Source organism: Chionomys nivalis, chromosome 7 (assembly GCF_950005125.1).
Source record: "Chionomys nivalis chromosome 7, mChiNiv1.1, whole genome shotgun sequence".
NCBI classification, from domain to species: domain Eukaryota; kingdom Metazoa; phylum Chordata; class Mammalia; order Rodentia; family Cricetidae; genus Chionomys; species Chionomys nivalis.
This window is the reverse complement of record NC_080092.1, coordinates 52,273,343-52,299,884: the sequence shown is the minus strand read 5'-3', so window position 1 is coordinate 52,299,884 and position 26,542 is coordinate 52,273,343. Positions and strand designations below refer to the sequence as shown.

The following is a 26,542-nucleotide window of genomic DNA, read 5'->3' as shown; positions in this document are numbered from 1 at the left end:
TGTGACATACCTAAGAGACTACTTCCTCTCGGGCAGCACACACAGATTCTTTTGAGAACATGAGGCCTTCCTCCTCCTCTGAGCATGCTCGGGCACAACAAAGTTTGTCACTAATGTTCAAGAGAACGGATTAAGTAAACTTCGCTAAGCAGTGATGGGTTTAAGGCAACTGAGGAGGTGAGAATGGAGCCCAGTTTGTGCTTGCCTATCATGCGCAAAGCCGAGTGGGATTTCCAGCACCGCCTGAGAATGTGGAGGAAGGAGGTTCAGGGGTTCAAGGTCATCCTCAGCCACAAATAGAGTTCATGGTCAGTTTGGGCTATTTGAGACACAGAAAGAACAAAAGAAGGAAGGGAGGAAGGGAGGGAGGAGAAAGAGGGAGGAAGGGAGGGAGGAGAAAGAAGGAGGAAAGGAGGGAGGGAGGAAAAAGAAAAAAACTATGTGTTGAAATTGGGTGGAAAGATTGGCTTTTTGGGAAAACCAAAAACCAAAACAACAGCAAGGAAAACCCAAACTAAGCCCTGAAAAGGGTCGGGTATGGTGGTGCACACCTATAATCCCAGCACTTGGGAGGCAAAGGCCAGCGGGTCTGAGTTTGAGATCAGCCAGGTCTACCCAGCAAATTCCAGGACAGCCACAGCAACATAGAGAGACTCTGCCTCAAACAGAACAAAACCAAACCCTGCACTGCTGGTTTCACCAAGAGCTTATGAGAGTGAAGTCTGAGAGCAGAGACACGAGAACCTCCACCTTACAGCATGCTCATCTCCAGGGAAGGCCGTGGTCCTCACGAACGTGTCTTGGGAAAATTCCTTTGGGGAGTTTGAAGAGTGCTGATGTCTTTTTTAGACAAGGTTTCACTTGGCTTTTTAATTTTTATTGTAATATTCAATCACATTTTAAATGAGCTTTCTTAGATGCTGGCTCTATATAAGGACTGGAAAGGGATGAATTTGGAAGTAAAGTAAGGGACCACAAAAATCTTAAGTTACAGAGGTGGGTGATGTCCTGGGGACGGGGTGGGCGCAGCTTAGTCTGAGCCTGAGCAAACCAACAAAAACGAGGGAGACCACACTGCACTGGTAACCAGAGGGAAGCAGCCAGAGCTCTCCTGCCAGCATCTGGCAGCAGAGCGGCCGCCTGCAAAGCTGTGGAATGGACTCAGTAGCTGCTTATTTGACTGCTTTTCTCTCAAGCCAAGGGTAGAAAGCTGAAAAGTGCTCTCGGGGTAGAGAAAGCCTGCCCTGCAGAACTGGGTTGTGATGAGTTACATTTACCAAGATATAGTTTAAAATCTTTATCTTCACATCTGTGTAGTGACTGGTAATTAAAAAAAGTGTGGAAAGGGCCTAAAATGAGGCATTAATGAAGGAGCCTACCCACAGCACAGCGGCTAATAGACCCCTGGACTCTCAGTCCTAGACTGAACACGATCATGGGTGAATCATCTAACATTCCCGGCCCCACCTGAACTCATTCATCATTTAAGATGGCTTAAGAATACTTGCACTGAGGACAACTGCGCAACTCTAATTTACCAAGAATCACTCAACTGGACATTTACCACCATGAACTTTATATGTAAATTGTCTCTGAGTAAAGCTATTCCCACATCACAGAGGCATCACGGGAAATAGTGTAAGCTGACAGCACACTGCCTGGCACACAGTGACTGGACAGCTCATCGGGATCTGTCTCTGGAAGGGGATGGGGCTAGGGCTGAAGCTCAGAGGTGGACTGCTTGCCTGGCATTTGCCTGGCAAACACAAAGTCTTGGGTTATGAAACTCAAGTACTGAAGAAGCAAATTGGTGATTAGCGTATTCTCTTAGAGGCTGCCTGAAACTTGAGAGATCATTTCATTCAACACCCCTCATTTTGCAGATGAGAAAACCAAGGACCAAGAACTGAAGGGCTCACTAAAGGGAGAGATCTCAGATAAGAATCCAGGCCTGCAATGTTTTCTTTAGTGCAACTTCTGTTCCTACTACATGCATCACACATGGAAACATGAGAACTGGAGGACACAGAAGACATGCAGAGATGTTGGAAAAAGAATTCTTGGCCATAAGACACACCAAGAAGAGCTGTCAGATCTTCGGCTATTACCCAGAGCCCCCAGGTGGTCGTGAGAGTTCAGATGTTGGAAAGGCCAGGCCTGATTCGTCAAGTTATCCAGCTCACCACCACGGCCTTTTGCCCGGCAGAGAAAAGCCACCCCACCCTGTTCACTGCTTCCTGACAGGATGGCAGCAGCAGGAGGAGCTGCCACTGTGCCTGTCCTGCCCATGCTCAGCAGCCGGCTTCAGCTGTCTCTCTCGGGTTCTTCCTCCAGGTGTTCAGGCTTCCACTCCATCCTGTAAACGGCTTCCTTCTCGTGGAACCCTCTTAGATAAGTAAGGAGCCTAGCAGATGTGAAAAGACGCAGCTTCCTGCTTTTTCATTAACGTCGCCGGGAACTTGATAATAACACGACTGGAAGATTTTAAGGCCTGGGGCGGGGGGAGCTTACTAAGGTACCCAAGGCTACACAGTGAACTGGAGAATAGTTGACGATTTTCTAACATTGCAGGAGACAGTGAGTCAACTCTGAAGTTCGTAGCAGTGAATCCTGTCCCCACTTTCACAAAGAACAACAATTTAGACACAGGTGCAGACCCCTGTGGGGAGGGAAAGAAGGAAGAAGGACAGAGGAGAATTAAGGCCTGAAACAACTTTTATGATTTAATTTAGAACACAAACTTCTCAATAAATAGTTCATGAAACTGCTCCTTCACTTCCGCCAGCTACCACAAGGCTCAGGGCATGGGCAGAGGAGGGCCTGTCCTTGCATGTGACCCAAGGACTGGGGGACAGAGTGTGAAGGAATGAAGAGCCTGCTTCGGCCTTCCCACAGGTCACTCAACGCAGTGGACGCTCTGGTGTCGGAGGAGGTGGGAGCTCCGACTGAAGGTCTTCTGGCACTCCTGGCACTCGTACGGCTTCTCTCCGGTGTGGATTCTCTGGTGGATGGTGAGCTGCGAGTGCTGGCTGAATGTCTTCGCACACTCCCGGCACTCATAAGGCTTCTCTCCAACGTGAATCTTCTGGTGAAGCAGCAGCTCCGAGTTATCCCAAAAGGTCCTTGCACACTCATGACACTGGTGGGGTTTCTCCCCAGTGTGTATTCTCTGGTGGACGACTAGGTGAGAGGTCCGCCTGAAAGCCTTGCCACACTCAAAGCATTCAAAGGGTTTCTCTCCAGTGTGAATCCTCTCATGTCTGAGAAGTTCTGAGTTACCCCTGAAGGCCTTCCCACATTCCTTGCATACATAGGGCTTCTCCCCAGTATGAATTCTAATGTGTCTGGTAATCTCTGAGTTCTGCCCGAAAGTCTTCCCACATTCATTGCACTCGTAGGGTTTGTCCCCTGTATGAATTCTTTGATGACGGATAAGCTCAGAACTCTGACCAAAGCCTTTCCCACATTCGTTACACAGATAGGGCTTTTCTCCAGTATGAATTTTCTGGTGTCGGATGAGGCCCGAGCTGTGCTTGAAGGCTTTGCCACACTCGTTGCACTCATGGTACCTCTCTTCGGTGTGAATCCTCTGGTGCTGGATAAGCTGGGAGCTGACCCTGAAGGTCTTCCCACACTCGTTGCATTCGTACGGTTTCTCTCCAGTGTGGATTCTCTGGTGCAGGATAAGGGCTGAATTCTGGCTGAACGCTTTCCCACATTCTTCACATTTATAAGGCCTTTCTCCCGTGTGGATTCGATGATGGTGGATAAGATGTGAGCTCTGAATGAAGGCTTTCCCACACTCGTTACAAGCAAAGGGCTTCTCTCCAGCATGAATTCTCAGGTGCCTTCGAAGGCTGGAGTTCGTTCCAAATGTCTTTCCACAGTCTTTGCACTCAAAGGGTTTCTCTCCACTGTGAACTCGCATATGCTGGATGAGATGCGAGTTCTGATTAAAAGCTTTTCCACATTCTTTACACGTGTGAGGCTTTTCTCCCCCAGAAGTCCTCTGTGCTTTATGAAGCTGTACCTTCTCCACGAAGCTCTGGGCAGAAGTAGCAAACACGCTAACCCTCTCTGCTGGAGGATCCCCATGACAGAGCCCCACACTTGGGTCAGGACTGTGGCCGCTGTCACTCCCACTACTACCCTGCTCTTTCTCACCTAAGGATGACGTCTTGAAGATAACCAACCCTGATGCAAAGTCTCTCTCCTGAAGAGACTTTCTCAGATGTCCTTTTAATACGTCTTTTTCACTTGCTGCTCCAAACCCATGACCTTGGTAAACCTCCTGTGAAAGTTTTTCGAACACTGGCCCATGTGGCTTGGATTCTTCAGAAATTTCTTCCTTGGGAAGCTCCTCCTTTTTCTCAGTCCCCATATCACAGCCTGCAATGAGAGGGTGAGCATGTAAATCTGTGCCCTATTTAAATGACACCACATGGTGGACATGCTAAACAGCAGACACTGACAGTAGAAAGTAAGAAAAGCCGTCTGTGGCAGAGTGAAAAAAGACAGAAAAGAGACCGGATGATAAAGAGAAACTGGCAAAAGCTGTATGACGCTAACAGTGAGTTAGGGAGAACCCAAAGTGCTGAAGAAAACATGGGGAAATTAATGGCCATATTAACAGAATATATGGAAAAGGGTAAGAAAAAAGCAACGTGACAAATTAACAGAAATAATGTTTGAGTTTAGGATGAAATAGCCACATATTCTTAGTCCAGTCTGCATTACCCATCTGCCCTACAGAGCAGGCCACAGGGTAGACGGGTCACCTAGTCAAAGGGCTGACATGACATAGCTATAATCAGAACAAGAGTAACTTCTTCCCCTCTACATTTGGATAATGAGAGGGTCCATCTTTAATCCTCCCCCAAATGACAAATGAATTGTATCAAATGTCATATGGATCCCACTCGGCTCTAGTGATCAATTTCTCCACCCTGCTCTCTGGCCAAGAACACTAACTTGTATGGCACACAACAGGTCCTTTGGCTTCCAGATGCTCTACCAATGAGAGACTCAACAGAAGACTGGAGAGATGATGGTCAGTGGATTTATTCTTCTGGTTCCTTCCTGTGATACTGCCTTGAGGTATTGGTGCCCCTCAATTAAAAGTCCTCTGTTGTAGGAGCTGCGGGCTGTGTTCCTGCCGCCCCAGCTCCTAGTCGCCTGGCTAGGTAATGACCTGAAATAACAACACACAAACTGTATTCTTTAAAACACTGCTTGGCCCATTATATCTAGCCTCTTCTCAGCTAACTCTCGCACCTGGACTAGCCCATTTCTAATAATGTGTGTAGCACCCCAAGGTGCGCTTACCAGGAAGATTCTAGCCTACGTCCATCCTGGGTCGGAGCTTCATCGCATATGCCCCAGAGAGGAGAGCTATTGAGTCTGAGCTCACTTCCTCTTCCTCCCAGCATTCTGTTCCGTTTACTCCACCCACCTATGTTCTAACCTATGAGGGCCAAGCAGTTTCTTTATTTTTTAACCAATGACCTTCCTCCATCAGTCCTCTTAAGGAGTCTATTCCACTCAATTCTTCAACACTCTGCCCAGCCCTGTCACAATTAGCCTCTTGGCTACTAAACCTCCCTCAAATGAACCTAACATGAGTAGGTTTATGTTCTTATTCACCCTCTGAGAATAAAGGGGTAGGTGGAGAAATCTGTCGACAGAAGAAACGGTTAGTGAAGAGCCACAGTAACAGTGCCACGGAAGTCACCACAGTAACAGTGCCACGGAAGTCGCCACAGTAACAGTGCCACGGAAGTCACCACGGTAACAGTGCCACGGAAGTCACCACAGTAACAGTGCCATGGAAGTCACCGAGGCAGTGGCAGAGGGAATTGAAAAGCATCTGTGTGGTCAGGTATGGTGGCACATGCCAAGAATCCCAGTTACTATAAAACCTGAGGTAGGAAGATTTTGAATTGGAGGCCAGTCTGGGCAACTTAACAAGACCTACTCCCCCCTTATTAAAACAAAACAAAACAAAAACACCTAGGAACAAAGTCCAGTGTCAGCATTTACCAGGCCCAGTGGGAGTCGATTCTCAGACCCTCAAAACAAAATCGAACACCATTTAAGCAGATGGGAGATCCAGTGGTTTAAAAACTAGAAACTGTCTCCTGAGACAACAAAGGAACCGCAGATGAAACAGAGACACAGGGACTGAGAAATGGATTTGTTGTAATACGAGAGTTTTACAAGGACACAGGTTTTCTCTGGTGGCAGATTTGAAAATGTTCGTACTAAAGGGGGTGGTTACTAGTAGAGCAACAGGGCTTAAGGGGTGAGAAAATTCGAGGACAGTGAGGACTGGAGAGCCCACCAGGTGGGGAGACTGAGGAGTCAGACCATGAGGGAGATGCTGTAGTGTAGACAGAGACTGCATTTTTATCTCCCGGCCACCCAGACACGAATAATCACACAGGAGCTATAATTACAACACTGTTTGACCGATGGCTTGGGCATATTTCTAGCTAGCTCTTACATCTTATATTAACCCATTTATACTAGTCTATGATTTGCCACATGGCCGTGGCATCACCTCATTTTTTTTCCTTTTTTTATTTATTAAAAATTTCCACCTCCTCCCATTTCCCTCCCCTTCCCCCCCTCCTCCCTCTCCCAACCAGGTCTAGGAAGTTATCACCTCATTTTTTACATGTCTTGTTTCCTCAGCAGCTGACTGGCATCTGCTTGACTCCATCTACTCTCTCTATATCTTTGTTCAGATTTCCTTCCTGCCTGGCTTTACTTTTTGCTAAGTAAACTGGCCGAAACAACTTTATGCATTAACCAATAAAAGGAACACACATACAGAAGGACATCCCACATCACTGTGGTCCACTGAACTATATGGTGAGAATACAGTTGACAAAATCACAAGGTTAGCACCCAACTTGCAAAGCTTTGGGAATATTTGCCTTTTGAATAGTTGTAATTTCTGTAAAACCCTGTGAAGCCACAGTGCTCCCCTGCTGTGGGACAATGATCTTGTACCCTATAAAGATTTATCAGTTGTATTTCTTTAAAAAAATATATATTTATTTATTTATTTATTATGTATCTGTGTGTATGCCTGCAGGCCAGAAGAGGACACCAGACTTCATTACAGATGGTTGTGAGCCACCATGTGGCTGCTGGGAATTGAACTCAGGACCTTTAGAAGAGCAGACAATGCTCTTAGCAGCTGAGCCATCTCTCCAGCCACAGTTGTATTTCTTTAATAAAATGCTGATTGGCCAGTAGTCAGGCAGGAAGTAGAGGCTGAATGGACAGGCAGGAAATAGAAGTGGGGCAAGGAGAACAGGAGAATTCTGAGAAGAGGAAAGCTCAGTCTGCAGTCTCCAGAGGAAGCACGATGAGAATGCCTCACCAATCAAGGTACCAAGCCATGTGGCTAACACAGACAAGAATTACAGGTTACTGTAAGATGTAAGAATTAGTTAATAGGGCTGGAGAGATGGCTCAGTGGTTAAGAGCACTGCCTGCTCTTCCAAAGGTCCTGAGTTCAATTCCCAGCAACCACATGGTGGCTCACAACCATCTGTAATGAGGTCTGGTGCCCTCTTCTGGCCTTCAGGCATACAATCAGACAGAATACTGTATAAATAATAAATAAATAAATTTTAAAAAAAAGAAAAAAAAGAATAAGTTAATAAAAAGTGTGAGCTAATAGGCCAACCGGTTTATAATTAATGTAGACCTCTTTGTATTTCTTTGGGACTGAACGGCTGCAAGACCAGGAGGACAGAACCCTTGGTCAACACTCCCCTTCCCACAGTGGGCTTCATCACAAAGAAACCCTAGCAGTGTATTAATCAGTTACTGGGCATAACCCCTCTGTACTGGAAACTGGAGGACCTTTCCCCACACTGTGCAGTCCTGGTGTAAAAATATTCACTCAAACCTTTGTTCTCACAGTCAATTCGACATCAAACCAGCCCCAGAGAAAGGAATTTCTTCACACCTGGGCATCAGCGGTTATGAAAGCCTCACTGTATAGCCTGGTGTTGGGAGCAGCAGTCTCCAGAAGTTACACAGTGGCAGCTTTTCACTTTAACCTAGTGATAAGAGATTCTCTCTAATCGATAGCATTTGGTGAAAATACCAACGCAGAGCAAGCACCATCCGTTTTCCTCCTGCAGCTTACACTGATTGCCATGGCTACCATAATGCTATATTCCCAGCCACCACAGGAATAGAAAGTACACAGCAAGGCTTTCTTTCTTCCCTCTTTTCTACATTTATCAATTACAAATTTCAGCCTAACTAACCACACAAATGTAGTTAACACACAAACTCCCTCTCCCCTCCTCTATTTACCTTTGACAGATATGCCTGGGCACTTCACAGTCACACCTGTTGTAGTAGGAGCGGCCAGCGGGCTGCTTCCCGCCACCCAGCTAGCTTTACCCAAAATAATTACACGGAAACTGTTTTCTTTTAAACACTGCCTGGCCCATTAGTTCCAGCCTCTTATTGGCTAGCTCTTACATATTGATCTATCCCATTTCTAATATTCTGTGTAGCACCACGAGCTGGTTTACCAGGAAAGATCTTAACCTGCGTCTGTCTGGAGTGGGAGAATCATGGCGACTCCTGACTTGGCTTCTTTCTCCCAGCATTCTGTTCTGTTTACTCCGCCTACCTAAATTCTACCCTATCAGAGGCCAAGCAGTTTCTTTATTAGTTAACCAATGAAAACAACAGATAAGATACAAGACCCACCTCCATCACACACCCAGCTCTGAGAAACAAGTAAGTTAACAGGTGCCTGCTTTGTCAGCCTTATCTACCATCTTGGCCCAGAAAAATGCACGCCTGGTATCCTTGCTATTGCCAAAGAATTGCTAATTGTGTCTGTGTGGGTGCGTAAACTGGAAAGCTTGTGGGATCAAGAGAACACTGGAAGAGGGGACACGGAGAGGGAGGACACTGGGAGAATAAACGGGACATGACGAGAAGACATATGTGAGCTGATTCAACCCTTTTACCCTCAGATATCTTTATCTATATCCTGCACTTGCTGTCGTGTTCCTTCTGGATCTGAGAGGTTTAGGGGGCTGGCATCCCAATAAACCTTGACAGGGAAGGAAAAGTAACTTTGCAGGTGACCTCTGTACTGTCCTTTTCTCTACCTAGCCTCCTGTCAACCACAAGACGCTGGTGACCAACACCAGCCTACCCTGGGGAGATACCAGCCAGAAAAACTTGTTCTATCCTGGAATCCTGAAGGCGTGGAAGACCTTTGTTATCTCCCTCTAAGTGAGCTAGAAGCCCCCAGCATCTTCTTATTTTCCCACAAAGCAAGGGAAGATCCCAAAGCTTGATATTTCCTTTTTTGTTGAAATCTTTCAAAATTAAAGATGCTGTCTGTACAACTGTAAGGATACATTATGGAATTGTAACTATCTTTTTCTGAGACAGAATCTCACTATATAGACTAAATTGGCTTCAAATTTAGAGTTATGTCTCTGCCTCCTAAGAACTGGGGTTAAAGGCATGTATCACACACGACACCTAGCTGTCAGCTATCTTCTCCATCCATGGCATTATTTCATTTGGGAAGTACTAGCTTACACAAGATTTCTTCTAGTGCTTTTAACTTCAGCCCTTAAGAGGACAAAGCAGAAAAACAGAGAGAGAGAGAGAGAGAGAGAGAGAGAGAGAGAGAGAGAGAGAGAGAGAGAATGGGGAGGAGGGGACGACAATGCAGAAGGATCATGAATTTGAGGCCAGTCTGGATTACACAGTGAGATGCCGGGTAAAAAATAAAAAATAAACATTTCCACAAGTAAATGCCTTTCTAATACCCAGCCAAGATCAGGTTTCAGGACCTGGTATTTCAAGTGGTTATGTATTTCCCAACCCCCTCTGGACTTCCTGTTCAAATCTTCATGTCTCCTGTATTTGTTTATTTTTTACTTTTGGTTTTGATGGAGTTCCCCTCCCCCCGCAAAGTTCTAATGATTAACCCAAGACTCAACCACTAAGCGATACCTCTAGCTCTTCTGAGTGTTTTTGTTTATTTGCTTGTTTTTTGAGACAGGGTCTCAGTATGTAGTCACAGCTGGCCTAGAACTTGATATGTAAGCCAGGCTGGCATGGAGCTGAAAAAGATCCACCTGCCTCTGCCTTTCAAGTATTGGGAATAAACACATGTGTCATCACGCCCTGTTTCCTTTTTACATTGAGAGGCTCCCACTAAGTCTCCAAATCTGGCCTCTAACTCACAATGCTACTGCTTTAGCCTCCAGAGCACCTAGGATTACAGACGTGAATATCATGTCCAGCTCATCGTCTTCCAGTTGATTTTGTTTAAACAAAATCAGCGTTATCTTTCCAATGCACCCTGGGAGAAAAGTCTCAGAAAATCTCATTCAGAAAGTTCTGATACACATATCTATTAGTAAAGTGTCTAATAAAACTTAAAAACACCACATATTTTTAGGCCAGGGTGAGCTGAATTCCATTATTCATCTGGCAAGAGGACTAGCTCTTCCTGGAAGCCTTCACTAACCTTTCTCACCTCTCTCAACTACAGTTCCACCTCATTTCCTGTTTGTTGCTCCTCTCGAGGCCTTCAGAACGGCTCAAAATGCTCTCACAATCAAACCTGTTTCCTTTTCCCACCTCTACCTCACATTCTCCAAAACTGGCAGCTCCAGATGTGCTCAGTGTTCCGCACACCATCCATTCTTTAGTTTCTCTGCCTTTGAGGACAAGTTCTTCTCATTTCCTGGAATACCACTGCTCACCCGTGCCCTTAACAAACCCCTTCAAGATGCAGCTGAAGTTGGGCCATCCCCTCCATCTGTTTTCTGATCTGCAGGCCCTAGCAAATGTTACCTCTCCATGGAGCCATTATGACTCTGCGACTCGCTTGCTTTCCTCTAGCACAGCGGTCCCCAACCTTCCTAATGCTACAGTCCTTTAATACAGTTCCTCATGGTGGGGTGACCCCCAACCTTAAAATTATTCTCATTGCTACTTTGTAACTGTAATTTTGCTGTTATGAATCATAATGTAAATGTCTATGCTTTCCGGTGGTGTTAGAAGACCCCAGTGAAAGGGTTGTTCGACCCCCAAAATGTTGTGACCCGGCACACAAGTTGAGAACGGTGCTGTAGATCAGGAGCAAAGATAATATTACCTATGTTGTTAATCTCAGTGCTTCGCACACTTCTGATATCTGGTAAATATTCGGTGAAGGTTTGTGTGCTATCTGGGTAACAAATCTGCAGTTGTCTTGATGGTGAACCAGACAGTCCTACCTAGAGACCAGAGCAGTGTGTGTATTATAACTTATTATATGTATATAGCAATTACTTATAAAAAATAAGTTCTTTGCCTGGCATGGTGACACATACCTTTAATCCCAGCACTTGGGAGACAGAGGCACGTGGATGTCTGAGAGTTTGAGGTCAACCTGGTCTACATAGTGAGTTCTAAACTAGCCAGAGCTAGGCTGTGAGACCCCCATCTCAAAAAAATCAAACTAAAACAAAAGAAGTTCTTCTCCCAAGACACTATTATCTTCCTCCTCTGGTACCCAGTATCAAGGGAACTCTGTTAATGCTGTGCTCAATTTGGTCTCCCTTATTATTATTATCACTTTTAATTATGTGTAGATGTGTTGTGTTTCTGCACACAGGAGTGTGCACGTGAGTGCAGGTGCCCGAGGGAGCCAAACCCCCAGAGCTGGACTTACAGATGATCTGAGCTGCCTGAGTGAGTTCTGGAAACCAACTGGAAGAGCAGCAAGCGTTCTTAACCACTGAGCCATCTCTTCACCCAATTCTATCTTCTTTAATCTTTATAAGCCAGCATAAGCCAATATCCTGTCTGTTAGCACGGGTCACAACATGCCACGGGGGCCTTAGCTTTTGCCCGTCATTCGTTCTAGCAGTATCCTTAGGGAATGGAATACCAAAGTGGTGGGGCGGGGCGGGGGTGGGGGTGGGGGATAAAGAAAAGATAAATAGGCACAGGTTCTAAGATATGCCCACGTCGGATCCTGCTTCTCCAGTTCCCTGGCTGACAAGGCCTGGAAGCAGAATTGGGGACGATCTCTGACACTGCCCAGGTTCCACCCTCTCCGTGGGCAAGGGAGTAAGAGACCCCAGTGCCATAAAGTCCAAGGTCACACAGCAAACCAGAGTCAGGGCCGGCCTACACTCTGGACTCCGGCTGGAGGCTGGGAGCCCTGCGCCCTCCTCCCCGGGGCAGGACGGAACCAGAGAGGCCTCACCGCTGGCGGATGCCGCCCACGCTCACTCCGCCGGGCCCGGAGCGCTGCACCGCGGCGCGCACAGAACCGCAGCTGTTGTCTGCTGTCACGGGCGACAGACACCGGCCACTTCCGGTGCCGCGCGGCACTGCGGCCAATCCGCGCGGGCCGCACTCGCGGGAGGAACAGGTGGCCAGCGGGCCCACGCCCCCTCGCCCGTTCCAACTTCCCTGGCCGCTGCTCTCGCCCTAACTCACCCCATCGCCACCAGGCTGGCGAGGGTCGGTCGGCTCCCTGGAACGTCCCAGGGCACCTCGCGAAACCCACTGTGCCCTCGACCACTGACGCGCGGGGTCCTCCGGGTTTCCTAGAATGGCTCCCGGGATGCACTTCCGCTCCGCAGCAGCCGCTCTGCGCACCCCTGCCGTTTCCGTGGGCTGGAAAACTTGCAACTCCGGTTCTCTTCCCGTGGGAACGTGCAGAAGCACCCTACACACACACACACCTCCACGTCTGTGCCAATTCACCTCCCTCAGAGTCTGTCAGCCCAGGCCCTTAGATTTAGGGCACGCCTGTCATCTTCTAGGAGCGAAACGAGACCTGCCTTGAGGTCAGAAAAGACTTCAGGGAATGGTGCTTTGACAAAAATCTTAAGGTTGAACGTGATCCCCCTACCTTGTTCCGGCAATTCGAATTATTTGCTGGCCTTCCTCTCTCTTGAATAAATTTGCTCTCTTCTTGCCTCAGAACGTGTGTGAATATGAATATGGTGATCCTCCTGCCTTAGTCTTCCAAGTGCTGGGATAAGCAACCACGCCCAGTGAAATAGACCTTTGTCTCTGTGTCTGTTTGTGAGGCAGAGTCCTAGTCTATAATTCAAACTGGCCTTGAACTATGTACTAGTAGTTCAGGCTGGCCTCAGATTTGAGGCAATCCTCCTGCCTCAGCCTCCCTGATGCTGGGATTAGAGGCCTAAAACAACATACCCAACTCTAAAATGAGCGTTTTAACGAAATCAGTCAAAATTCTAGGTAGCTGCAGATAGTAGAGCAGCCGGTCAGATACTGGTGTGAAAATGGCTGACAAGGGACTCTGGACCCTAGCATCTTATCCCAATGCAGAGGTGATGTTTTCCTTCCTGTTGGGCTGGGTAGTGGATATATATCACAACAGCCCTTTCTATTTCACCGTTATTTCTGTAGTTAGGCAAATACAGAAGCCTGCCCCTGACTTTGGGGCACAGAGGTGGCCCTGGGTTTGTCTGATCACAAGTCCTCTTTCCTCTGACTAGTCCAGAAGCATCACTTGCCTTGAGGGTGGTACCCTTCCCTTTATCCCAGTGCAGATGAGGCATCCCCTTAATCTCATTATCTCTCCAGCACAAACACTGGCTTAGCATTAAGTTTCCTGGTGCTCATTTTTTCCATTTCAAATTGTAATTTTTAAAACTTTCTCCCTTCCCCATTTGCTGTTTTTCACTGGAGATCCATCTAAGAGCGATTTCTAACCACATGACAGAGTCGATATTAGGCCGCCTTGAAACCTCCTCTGCCAAACAAGTCAGTCCTTTACTTTTCCTTTTAGCCTTAGGCAAGTTCTTAGGCCGTGAGCGGGAGGCACCCACAGTATCACAACATTGTGACATTTTTCCAAAAAAAATCACAGCCGTCTCTAGCCCATTTGCTTGACATTATCCCCCTCTGAAACCTCTTGATCTGAGCTCCACAGTCTGAAGAGTTCTCAGTACTACTTTCTTCCCAGCCCCTACTAGAATGGCCTGTTATCCTGTGTCCAAAACAGCCTTTCTAGCCCAAAGGTCCAGGGTCTACCACGTTCCTCCAAAAACAGCATGGCTGGCCTGTCACAGCAATAGCCTGACACCAGCTTCGGTGTTAGTTATCTTTCTATTGTTGTAATAAGACAACATGACCAAGACAGCTTGTAGAAGGAATGGTTCATTTGGGCTTATGGTTCCAGAGGGATTAGAGTTCCTCGGTGACACAGTGGGACGCATGCCAGCAGCCCTGGTGACAGCAGCAAGCAGTGCTCAAATCTTAAGCCACAACCAGGAAGCAAACTGGAAACGTCTCGAGTCTTTGAGCTCTCAAAGCCTGCTTCCAGTGACATTCTTCATTTAGTGAGACATCACATCCACACTGTCCAAACAGTGCCACCAAGTACTCAAATGCTTGGAACTATGGGGACATCTCATTGAAACCACCAGACACACACATACTGTGTGTGTGTGTGTGTGTGTGTAAGTATGTATGTATGTATATATATACACATATATACATTTTAAGATAGATATGATGGATGGTACATACCTGTCTTCTAGTTGTTGGGAAGGAAAAGGCAGGAGGATGGCTCTAAGTTCAAAGCCAGGCTGGCCTACAGAGTGAGTTCCTGACGGAGCTACAGAGTTGGATTCTATTTCAAAAAATAAAAAGTAGCCAGGTGGTGGCGGTGGCACATGCCTTTAATCTCAGCTTTTGGGAGGCAGAGGCAGGCAGATCTCTGTGAATTTGAGGCCAGCCTGGTCTACAGAGTGAGCTCAAGGACCACCAGAGCTACACAGAGAAACCCTGTCTCAGAAAACAAGAGAGAGAGAGAAAGAGAAAAAGAGAGAGAGAGAGAGAGAGAGAGAGAAAGAGAGAGAGAGAGAGACCTAGGCCCCCTCAGTCCATGAAGATTTATATGAAAATAATAAATAATCTTCAGTGGTGCAGCCACTGTCAGGGGCCTTTGCTCTGTAAGCAAACTCCTACCTACACTTCTACAAACAACGCTAATGAAACTCACCAGGTCACCAACCCAAAGAAGTAGAAAGGAGGCTAGGTGGAAGAGGACGAGAAAGAACAGGAGTGAGAGGGGCAGAGGGGAGGGTGATAGGGGATGTGATGAAAATATAAGATGTATGAAAGACGAAACCCATTATTGTGTATAATTAATATATGCTAATTAACTAAAGTCTGTCGTTGTTCAGGGTGCTAACAGTGAGTGGGGAAAAGACTTTGCTGTTGTTGTTGTTGTTTATTTTGAGACAGGATCTCTCTCCATAGCCCTGGCTGTCCTGGAACTCACTATGCAGACCAGGCTGGCCTCCAACTCATGGAGATCTGACCGCCTCTGCCTCCGAGTGCGAGGATCAGAGGTGTGTGCCTCCATATGGAGATCTGACCGCCTCGCCTCCGAGTGCGAGGATCAGAGGTGTGTGCCTCCATGCCCAGCCTATAGTCATAGGATAACCTTAGGTGTTCCACTCAAGAATCATTTTCCACTTCCCTGCCAGTGTAGCCGCATTTGCTGCTGCAGCTTCACCCTTCTCCACTCCTCCCAAAGCTTCCTCTAGGCCACGATACTGAGGAGTTACAGCACAGTCATTGCCGTAACACTTTCACCCCAGACCCCAGAACCAGGAGCGGAAGACCTTAGATTCTGCCGTCTTTTATCTAGTACACCCACATTAGTGAGCATTCCCCAAGAGCCTGGATCAGTGCAGTGGTGGCTGTGTTGGCAGAGTTCTAGGGCAAAGACTCCAGTCCCAGGATCCCAGCCAACTTCTCCAGTACCTGTCCTCACACAACAGTAGAAGTGGCAGTGGTGGAGGTCAGAGAAAGATTGGGTCAGTGATGCCACATCGTGAAGAAAAGATGGATCCAGTGAACCCCCCAAGCCCATCTTTGGGGTACCGGTATGAGCTTTAGGTTTAAATAGAAGCCTAGGGACAGAGTGAGAATTATTAGTGAATGAGCAGTCTTGATCTGTGTGGTCTGGTTAGAGATCTCCATTCCGATTCTTCAGTCCGTGTTGCTGGTGGGATCAGTTCCCATGAAATGCTTGCTCCTATCTCACGAGGGAACAAAATGTCAGCGCTCCTGCTGCCCCTGCTCTCTATGGTGACTGAAAGTTTAAGAAAATTTCTAGAAAAGCAGGCAATGGTGGCACACACCTTTAATACCATCATCTGGGTGGCAGAGGAAGGCAGATCTCTGAGTCTGAGGTCAGCCTGGTCTACCTAGGGAGTTCAAGGCTATGTAATGAGACCCTATCTCCAGAAAACGTTTTAAAAAGGTTCATCTTGTTGCAAATTATATCCCTTGAAGACTGTAACTTAGGAAGCTGCTGGACCTTAAATGTACCAGTAATACACCTGAGTGCCGTTCTCCCTTGAGACGCCTTGGTACCGTGCACTCTCCTCTCCCCAATAATCATTTTGTTTGCCTTCTATTGCCGTGATAAACACCACGACCAAAAACAACATGAGGCACAGCGAGGAAGTTGGGGCGGGAGCTTGAGGCAGGAGCCCGAGTCAGCAACTGAGCAGAGGCTGTAGAAGAGAAGAGTGCTGTTCACTGGCTTGCTTTTAGGCTCATTTTTAGCTATGTCTCCTGTGTCACCCGGGATTACCAGTCTGGGGTGGCACCACCCACAGTGAGCTGGGTCCTCCCACATCAATCACTAACGGAGAAAATGCCAATCGAGGCTTTCTCGCCATTGGAGTTTCCTCTTCGCATCTGACCCCGGCTTGTGTCAAGCTGACATAAAAACTAACCAGGACACCGCAGAACAATAAATCCGCTATCTTTTGTTTCACGCTGACTCACCCTGAAATTCTTTTCTGTGCTGAGGTAAAAATCCTGGCTTAACCTGAGTAGGGTCCCTAAGGAGTCGGAAAGGGACAGTGCAGGCTGCTGCTGACTGTACCAGGCTGTGTCTCTCTGCTGCTACCGACAGACTCGGGATCTCTAGAGAACTGAGTTTACAGGTAAGCGTGAGCGGTTTTGTTCTTGAAAAAGTAACGTTGTAAGTAGGTACCTTGCACACACTTCTGAATTCTCAGAGGTACAAAGAAAATAAAAGATGCTGGGGGCGATGGTGGCACACACTTTTAATACCAGCACCGGAGAGACAGAGGCAGGCAGATCTCTGAGTTCGAGGCCAGCCTGGTCTACAAGAGCTAGTTCCAGGACAGGCTGCAAAACCACAGAGAAACCCTGTAATGAAAAACAGGAGAGAGAGAGAGAGAGAGAGAGAGAGAGAGAGAGAGAGAGAGAGAGAGAGAGAGAGAGAGAGAAAAGATGAAGTGCTTTGCTCCCCGCTTTGCCTCTATCTGTGAAACATGTGGGAAGAGGAACTTCCAGCCCTGGCTGTCTATCTTGATTTCTGAGACCAGATTGATGCAACCCAGGCTGGATTAGAACTCCTGACCCTCCTGCCGCAGCTGAGTGCAGGGATTATAGCTGTGGGCCACCACACCTGGCTCCTTCCTTGTATTTCCAAATCCTTTCTCAAATGAGTTGACGACTGTTTCGGATTTAATGCTATTCATATTTCCAGTCACCTGCGGGCCATATTCCCAGAGCCATTGAACTGTTCGTATTTCCCATCAGCAGCCTCTCAGGCTTCCATGGTAGCGTGTTAGGATTCTAGAAGAAATGATCTAAAGGTTTGAATGACCTTGTGACTCTCCGGTCCTTTGTGGCTATCTCCCACAGGCAGATAGCCACATCTAGGAGCTGACCCAACAGAAGGGTCCGGGCTTAGGCGGTGCTCTCTTCCTGTTAGCTGTGCTCTCGCTCCCACCACCTGCGCCCACGTCTTATTTCTCACCATCAGCTGTCTCCACGCTCTGACTTTCTTCTCTCAGCTAGGCTGGCCTCAGGATATCCTCCACTCCCAACGTTCTGTGCTATGACACAATATACATCTTGCTAGAAGGAAAGTAGCCTAGGGCCAGATAGCACCCGGAGGCCCGGCTGCTCTCCTTAAACTCCCCTCACGATGTAATCTGTCTCCAGGAGCCATCAGGGGCCTTGGAAGGGTCAGATCCTACTGTGTGGAATTGAAATACTCCTGTCTCACCTTTGCACAGTAAAGCAACTGCAGGTGCTGAGTCAGGCTGCCCTGAGTCCTTGGTACCCAGCCCCCATCTGTAGCTATGAAGATATGCAAGCATGAAGCCAAGGTGCAATTTCTTCTCCAGGCTTAAAAGTCACACTAGAGAGACCAGTTCTGGGCCCTACCCAGAAGAAGAAAACTCGTCCCTACCCAGAAGAAGAAAACTCGTGTTTTTCTGTGCTTAGAGAGGCAAGTTCCCTGGCCTGGAAGGTGGCCTCGGGGTCTAGTTGGAAGGAATGTCCCTTGTCGTCCAGGTACACTGCACCTGTGGCTGACAGGGAGGAGGGGGCCACTCTAAGCTGCGAGGAGGGGGGGTGTTGAACAAGCTAGGAACAGCAGTTCCTTCTCTTCATCCCAAATACAATCACACTGGGGATTAGACCTTCATACAGACCTGACAGGGAGGATGGCTGCTGAGTTCACAGCACCACAGCTCATCCAACTCAATTAAAATCAAACCTCTAAGACAGGGAAAGATAATGGTGTTTTTTTTCTTTGCATTAGTACTTGTTTTAAATTTTTTATTTATTTTACCGTATGTGTATGAGTGCTTGGCCTGCATGTGTGTTTGTATGTGCACCATGTATATGCAGTGCCCACAGAGGCCGGTCGCAGGCATTGAGTCCCCTGGAACTGGAGTTACAGACAGTTTTGAGCTACCTTGTGGGTTCAGAGAACTGAACCCAGGTTTTCTGAAAGAGCAGCTAGTGCTCTTAACTTCTGAGCCATCTCTCCAGCCCCACGCTGGTGCTTCTTAAAGAGCTTTCCAAGCTGGGCAAGGTGGTATGTAGCTGTAACCCAGTTACTGGAGAGGCTGAATCCAGAAAAATCCTAAAGAGTTAGGGACAGCTTGGACCATATAGAGACCTCATCTAGGGAAGTAGTGAGGGAGAGTCTAGGAGAGGATAGAGGGAGGAAGAGAAGAGTTGTAAGTCTGAGAGAGGTAGGATGCTCCGTGACAGGCACTCGGCCAGCACCTACCAGACGAGGAGCTGTGCGGTAGTGGTTACCATGGAAATCTGCTGCTCGGGAAGACAGATTTCCTAGAAGTAGAGAGCAAAGGTTTGAAGAAAGCAGTGGGGAGAGGGGGGGAATAAGGATGTTGTGTGAGGAAGATTTGCTGGTATGGAACTTAGAAAACAATCCTGAGAGGAGGGCACCTTCACACATCTAGGTGTTTTTTTCTTGTGCCTCAATAAGGAGACAGTTCCCTCACTGGGCATCAGGGGGCGCCAGGAGACTGTGAACGAGAATCGCTCCGGCTGTGTGGCCGGGGAAGAGGGTTAAAAAGAGCATTTCTCAACCTGATGCAGCTGCCGTTTTTTTTGTACAGGTGAAATGTTTTCAGTCAAGGGCTTAGCATATCAACAAATGCTAAGTGTATATGCCAGGCACAGTGGTACCTCTGTCCCTTGTTCCTCAGGATGCTAGCCGGAGTCAGGAGCTCGAGACCAGCCTCAGCAACACCCCAAATACAACAGTGGTAAGTTCAGTAAACAGAACACCACACCTCCACTAGACTGCTTTTTAAGCATTGTTGGGAAATAAACCCAGGGCCCTGCACGTGCAAGGCAAACATCCTGCCACTACAGCCCCAGCCCTCTAGATTTTTTTTTCAAAGTGTTTCTCTACCAATGGACTGTTAAAGCTAAAGTATTAATGTGCTATGTTATAACAATATGTAATCATATTATAGATACAACCATATCTGACATCCCAAACACAACAGGCCATGCTGCCAGCAAACATAGCAGTGGAGTGTGGTACTATGGACAGCAGGGGCAGGATCTGGCAGTTGCCCAACCTCCTTGACTCCTGGAGGTTTGGCTGGGCATGTGCAGGAAAGAGTACAATTCCCAGAGGCTGGAGAGATGACTCGGGAGTTTGGTCGGGAGTCACTCAGGAGATGACTCCACACTTGCTGCTCCAGCAGAGGCCTGGTTTCCAGCACATATATGAGGTGGCTCACAACTGCCTGGAACTCCAGCTCCAGGAGCTCCAGCGCCCCTTTCTGGCCTCCCCGGGTACTGCGTGCACATGGTGCACACACATACATCCAGACACAAACATACACACATTAAATACATAGATATTTTTAAAAGAGTATGAGTCCCATAGCATCCAGGAAAAGACTTGTTTTTATTTGGTTTTTTTTGTGTGTGTGTTGTTGTTTGGTCATTTGGTTTTTGTTTGTTTGTTGTTTGTTTTTCAAGTCAGGGTTTCTCTGTGTAGCCTTGGCTGTCTTGGAACTCACTCCATAGACCAGGCTGGACTTGAAATCAGAGATCCTCCTGCCTCTACCTCCCCAAATTCTGGGACAAAAGTCATGTGCCACCACCACTCAGTTAGTGGTACCATACTTTAAAGGTGGCAGTGTAATGTTTTAGATAAAACAATCCCCTGAGGGGTGGTAGCAGGCCATGAGGGGCAACTGGGTCCCACCACCCAAGGCCTCTGTGGGTCCCAGGCAGGTGGAAGGCAGCAGGTGAGATACCTTGGTTGGTCGGTGAGGCAACCAGTCCCATGAGGAGCCCTGGAGGGTGAGAAACAGATAGGCATGCTATGCCAAGAAAGTGGGTATAGTTTATTCAGTAGGTTATGTTAGGAAAGGGATGGGGGCGAGAAGAGAGGAGGCTGCAGCCACACCTTTTCAGAAGAGAGGGCCTGTCTCTTAAAGGGACAGGACAGACCATTACAGGTGGCACACACAGCTTCTAACAGTTATATCCCCAGCCCAAAATGGACAGAGTGTGGGAGCCCAGATGTGAAGACCAGGGAGAGCCAGTGAAGACCGGCAGCTGCTCCCTGGATAGGAGTTTGATTTTTTTTTTTTTTTTTTTTTTTTTTTTTTTTGGTTTTTCAAGACAGGGTTTCTCTGTATCTTTGGAGCTGGATAGGAGTTTGAACTGAGCAACAAATTTAACCAGGATTCCCTTCTTCACTAACTGGAAAAGTAGTTTGTGAACAACTTTCAGGCCAGCATCTGTGGAGTTAAAGTTGTCTTAAGAAGACTCTCCCTCTTGGTGTGTGGTAGCTTCATCCTGGCTGCTGAACATTAGGTCCCAGGGTTTGGCCAGGTGTTTGCTTCAGCTGAAAGAACCCGGTTGATTGAGAAGTTGTTAGAACAGGAAAGCAATAGATCACGCCACCAGCCGAGCTTGCGCTGGAGCTAGAACAGAAGGAAATGTGATGTGACACATGGAACATGTCGTCTTCATGGAATCTCTGCAAGAGGCACCAGTTTTTCCAGCCAACTCGCATTTGCTTGGTGTGTAGAGATGCCCGCCCCGTGCCTGTTGTCTTCCCAGCAGTACCTGGTAGCTTCCCGTGCTCCTGGTAGTGACATAATGTTGATTCTACAGAATCGTGTGGTGACTGTTGGCTTGTTTGTCTGGTTTTGTTTTAAATAACTGAGTTTCTGTGGGTATCTTTGTCACATTTTGCAAGTTATTCATACAGATGCTTAACGCTTAAGTCACTGTCTTCTCGTCTGTTACTTATTCTGATTTTTCAAAGATTGTTTTTTCTATTCGGGGTGGGGGTGGAGTGCATTTGAACTCAGTAGAAAATTAAAAGCATAATTCCCAGGTTTCTGTGAACTGAGAGTGGCCATGTGGCCCGAGAGTGGTCATGTGGCCAAGCTGTGTGACTTGTGTTGCACGAACGAGGCAACTGCTTCAGGGAATTTCTTGGACATCCAAATGACAAGGACCCTCCTTTACTTCCTGCCAGAAGGTGGTCGTAAAACAGGTGCCCCACTGGATCTGAAGGCTGGGGGGGCTGTTCTCCAGGGATGTCAGAGTGGCAAGCTAGAAACATCATGGATCCCAAGGGACTAAACAGACTTCCTAGGAACCCTGAACTCTCTACCTGCAGTTCTTTGGATGAGAGAAAAAGAAAGCCTGCCATTGTCACTTTGGGTTTCTGCTACTTGCTGCCAAACACAATCAAACTATTACAGAGTTCCAAGAACTCCATTTAACTTTTAAAAAATACTTTTGTAGAACCAGGCAAAAAAGCGCACCCCCATAATCCCAGTACCTAGAAGGTGGAGCAGGAAGATTAGGTGTCAAGGTTATCCTCAGCTAGATACTGAGTTTGAGGCCAACCTGCGCTACATGAGATCTTGTCTCCAAAAAAAATAGACAAAAACAAGTTTATATAAAAATATGAATGGAGGGGACTGGAGAGATGGCTCAGTGGTTAAGAGCATTGCCTGCTCTTCCAAAGGTCCTGAGTTCAATTCCCGGCAACTACATGGTGGCTCACAACCATCTGTAATGACGTCTGGTGCCCTCTTCTGGCCTGCAGACATACACACAGACAGAATATTGTATACATAATAAATAAATATTTTTTAAAAATATGAATGGAAAGAAGCCACCAAATATAAAAATAACTTTTGACGGGCAGTGGTGGTGCACGCTTTTAATCCTAGCAGTCGTGAGGCAGAGGCAGGCATATCCCTGTGAGTTCGAGGCCAGCCTAGTCTAGAGTGAGTTCCAGGACAGACAAGGCTACACAGAGAAGCCATGTCTCAAAAAACCCAAAAACAAATAAAACAAAGCAAAAAACCAACTTTTTAATTTAATTCACCACGTAGCCTTGTCTGAGCTAGAATTCACTGCATAGACCAGGTGCTGGGAGTAAAGACGTGCACACTAGGCCCAGCCAAGTGCAAAGACAACGTGTAACTTAAAATACTGGGTAGATCACGATTAGAAGCAGAAGCAGAGGGCCAGCAAGATTGCTCAGTGGGTAAAACCACTTGCCAGGCAATCCCAATGACCTGAGTTCCACCTCCAGAGCCCTCCGTGGTTCCCAAAAGTTGTCCTCTGGCCTCTATTCACAGGCTTCCACATATGCATCATAGTCTCAATAGATTAAAAAAAAAAAAAAAGGAAAGCAAAAACCACTGTCGTTAGAATAAAAGAGTATAAATTTTGGTTTTGAAACAAGTCTCACATAGAGCCCAGGCTGACCTGCCTTAGCCTTCTGAGTGCTGAAATCACAGGGTTGTACCACCACACCCACCTACCCACAAGCTGACACCCTTTGAACTTTGTGTATCCAGGGCCTCCTGCCTGTTCAGCTCGTCCTGGGCTCCCCGACTCACTTATGCATGATGAGGCCTCCAAGACTTCCCACCCGTGGGTTTGCTGGCTCTTTGGTAAGACTCGGGGCTCCAGGAGCCCAAACTACACTCATAGTTGCAGGGCGTTGCAGCCAAAGGATGCGGACTGGATCAACTTAGGATACAGCTACACAGCATAGAGTCCAGGAGAGGGGCACCAGCGCCCGATAGTTCTTCTCCCAGGAAAGCCACACTGGCATCCCTTACTCTCCCAGCAGCAATGTGTGACAAAGAAGACCAAATATTACCACCCAGGAAAACGCACCCATGCCTTGGGTGGGGGAGATAGAGCAGGGGTAGGGGTTATGGTTAGCCACATAAGCATGGAAAGTTCAAGAAATGAACCTTTGGCTCCTCATCTCTAGCCTTGTCAAAAATCTACTAGTACAGCCTGGCCCCCAATCCCTGGTCAGAGTCAAATAGCCATTTACAATATAGCACACTGTTTTCATAAAAATCTTTATCAGGTATACAAAGTCCTTCTTATCAGGCAGAATATTACAAAGGCTTAGGGGTTATCTTCCCTAAACCAACCAAGGGCTAGTTCTGAAGACCTTTGGACTAGCCAGCCCAGGCCTGCTGGGGTAACCCTTTACCATAAACCCCATAAACGGAGCCACTTCTGAGGACCTCCACTCCCCATACAGAGTCCAACCAAAACTTATTCCTACCATAGGCACTTGCCCAACACCACGGGCATTCTGCCAAGAACGAACGCCCGAAGACATGAAGACAGGTCTGTGTCTCAGAGATGCCCAGAATCCCCCGCTGTGTACTGGGACTAAGCCACTACTGCCCTCTCACCCGGCTAGCCTCCTCCTGAGCATGTTGCCTCCTGATCTCCTCCCAGCCATTTCTGTCTGTTCAGCTATCCCAGGCACTGGAGGCCTTTTCTACTGTGCCCCTTCCCAGCAGGGTGGCAGGGCTGCAGGGCTTCTGCAGTGCCCAGGGTTAAGAAGAGACACGGGCATGTGTTGAGGTGTAACTCCCGTGGCCAGGACTAACTGAGGCACAGGAGAGACACAGGCATGTGTTGAGGTGTAACTCCCGTGGCCAGGACTAACTGAGGCACAGGAGAGACACAGGCGTGTGTTGAGGTGTAACTCCCGTGGCCAGGACTAACTGAGGCACAGGAGAGACACAGGCGTGTGTTGAGGTGGCACTACCTCTCAGAGTCAGTCTCTTGGAAAGTCACCCCTGAGGTGCTGACTTCCCTCACTCCAGGGCCGGCTGTATTCTGTCTTGAAAGAGTGTGTCGTGATGAGTACCCATCCTCCTTATTTTTGTATGTGTTGAGAGGGAACGAGGAGGTGTGAGAAGCTCATGAGGTGGGGAGGGGAAGCTTGATTTAGGATAGAGCTGCGTATTAACTCAGGCAAGAATGATGTGTTGGTACAAACCCATCTAATATGCTTTATCCTAAAAGGTAACTTGGTCCACTTCTAAATACCAGGAAGTGATGGAAATAGGTCCCAAGATTTCATCCTCATATTTGACTCAGCGCTCATTTCTCATACTTGATCCAAGATCCCTTTGCCTTTCAGAGGTACGAGGGCTCTAAGCACAGCATCTTAGAACCCATCTTCCCTTAGAAGCCATGCCTTAGATGTAGCAAGTGTATCAGTGCCTTTGATGGAGCTGGAAAACATTCACAGTTACCTTGAACTTCCTTTACAGAGAGTAAAAAGGGGCTTTAGGAGATTCAAGAATCGGCCAGGCTGTGGTGGCACACGCCTTTAATCCCAACACTTGGGAGGTAGAGGCAGGCAGATCCCTGTGAGCTCGAGGCCAGCCTGGTCTATAAAAGCTAGTTCCAGGGCAGCTAGGACTGTTAAACAGTGAAACCCTGTCTCGAAAGAAAAGAAAAGAGAAAAGAAGGAAAGGAAAGAAGGAAGGAAGGAAGGAAGGAAGGAAGGAAGGAAGGAAGGAAGGAAGGAAGGAAGGAAGGAAGGAAAGAAGGAAGGATCTCAGATTCTTACAGTTCAGACATTTGAGCCCTTTATGATGTATGCAACCTCAGTTATTCAGCTTGACATGACTGCTGCCATTTTGAGTCATAACCAACATAATTGCTCCAGGGTAACCCCACTCAGATTTTCCTGAAGTTTCACAGCAAAGAGCAATGAGGAAAGCAATGGGAAAGGAGGTGGGGACTCATAATGAAACTCTGGCTCCAGGAGGAATCTGGCGCTTGATAGCATTCTAGATAAACCAGGGAGGTACATTTTGACTAGGATGAAGTCACTTTTTTGCTTGTTTATTTTATGCAAATAAGGGTGTGTGTCTGTGTGCACCACGTGCAAGCCTGGTGCCCTGCAGAATCCAGAAGGCATTAGATCATCTGGAATTGGAAAGGAACTAGAGAAACAGACAGTTGTGATCTGCCCAGAGGGTGCTGGGAATTGAACGGGGGTCCTCCGGAAGAGCAGCCAGTGTTCTTAAATGCTGAGCCATCTCTCCAGTCCTGAAGTCACGTTTGACCTCTCCCAAATTATGGGGACCCAATTGATCTTGCTGCTACCCAGGACCATGTGTCTGACAGTGCGTTCTCCAATAGATACCCTCTGTGTGGTCCTGGATCTGGCTGTCTCTTGCTTTAGTCTCACTATGAGGCTGCCAGACCTCTTGCAGCAGGACTGGATTGTTCTAGAACAGAGATACAAGAAGCCTTCTGCCATTTATTCCTACTAATTTCACTCACTGCTTTTCTATCTGGTGTGGTGTGGTGTGGTGAGGTGTGTTTGTATGTGATGTGTGCATGTGTGTTTACTATGTCAATGTGTGTTGGTCTGTATGTGAGTGTGTGATGGGTACATATGTGTATATTGTGTGAGTGTGTTGTTTGTGGATATGTATTGTGATGTGTGCATCTCTATGTATATGTGTGTATTGTGTGAGTGTGTGTAAATGTGTGTGAGTGTGTGTAATGGTAAAAATAAAATGGCACCATTCCCCAAGGGGCAGCAGCAGGCAGCAGGCCACAAGGGGCAGCAGGTCCCAGGCAGGGAGTTACGTGGTGGGTGAGAGATCCTCGTGGATCTCTCCACGAGGAGCCTCAGTGGGTGAGAGAAAGAGACAGATAGGTACGTCATGCAGAGAAAGTGGGTGTTTATTTAACGGATTATGGAGGGAAAAGGGAAAGGGGAGAAGGGAAGAAGAAGGAAGAGCAGAGAGAGAGAGAAACAGAGAGAGGAGAAGGGGAGAGGAGAGGAGAAGCTACCTCTTTGGGAGAGAGGCAGAGGCAGAAGAGGAAGAGAGCT

General features: G+C 47.5%; 1 protein-coding gene across 2 annotated transcripts; it reads right to left on the bottom strand.

Moving 5' to 3' along the window:
- Window positions 1-273: 273 nt before the first annotated feature.
- Zfp3 (ZFP3 zinc finger protein) lies at window positions 274-12,624 on the bottom strand. 2 transcript variants are annotated; one of them, XM_057773298.1, is made up of 2 exons: window positions 12,505-12,624; window positions 274-4,389 (listed from the first exon to the last, which is right to left on the bottom strand). In XM_057773298.1, exon 2 carries the CDS (start codon window positions 4,379-4,381, stop codon window positions 2,897-2,899), a length of 1,485 nt encoding a protein of 494 aa, XP_057629281.1. In that variant the 5' UTR covers window positions 4,382-4,389; window positions 12,505-12,624; the 3' UTR covers window positions 274-2,896. The 2 variants fall into 2 exon arrangements, with proteins under 2 accessions (XP_057629281.1, XP_057629280.1); XM_057773297.1 differs by lacking the exon at window positions 12,505-12,624 and adding an exon at window positions 12,269-12,396.
- Between the last annotated feature and the right edge of the window lie 13,918 nt (window positions 12,625-26,542).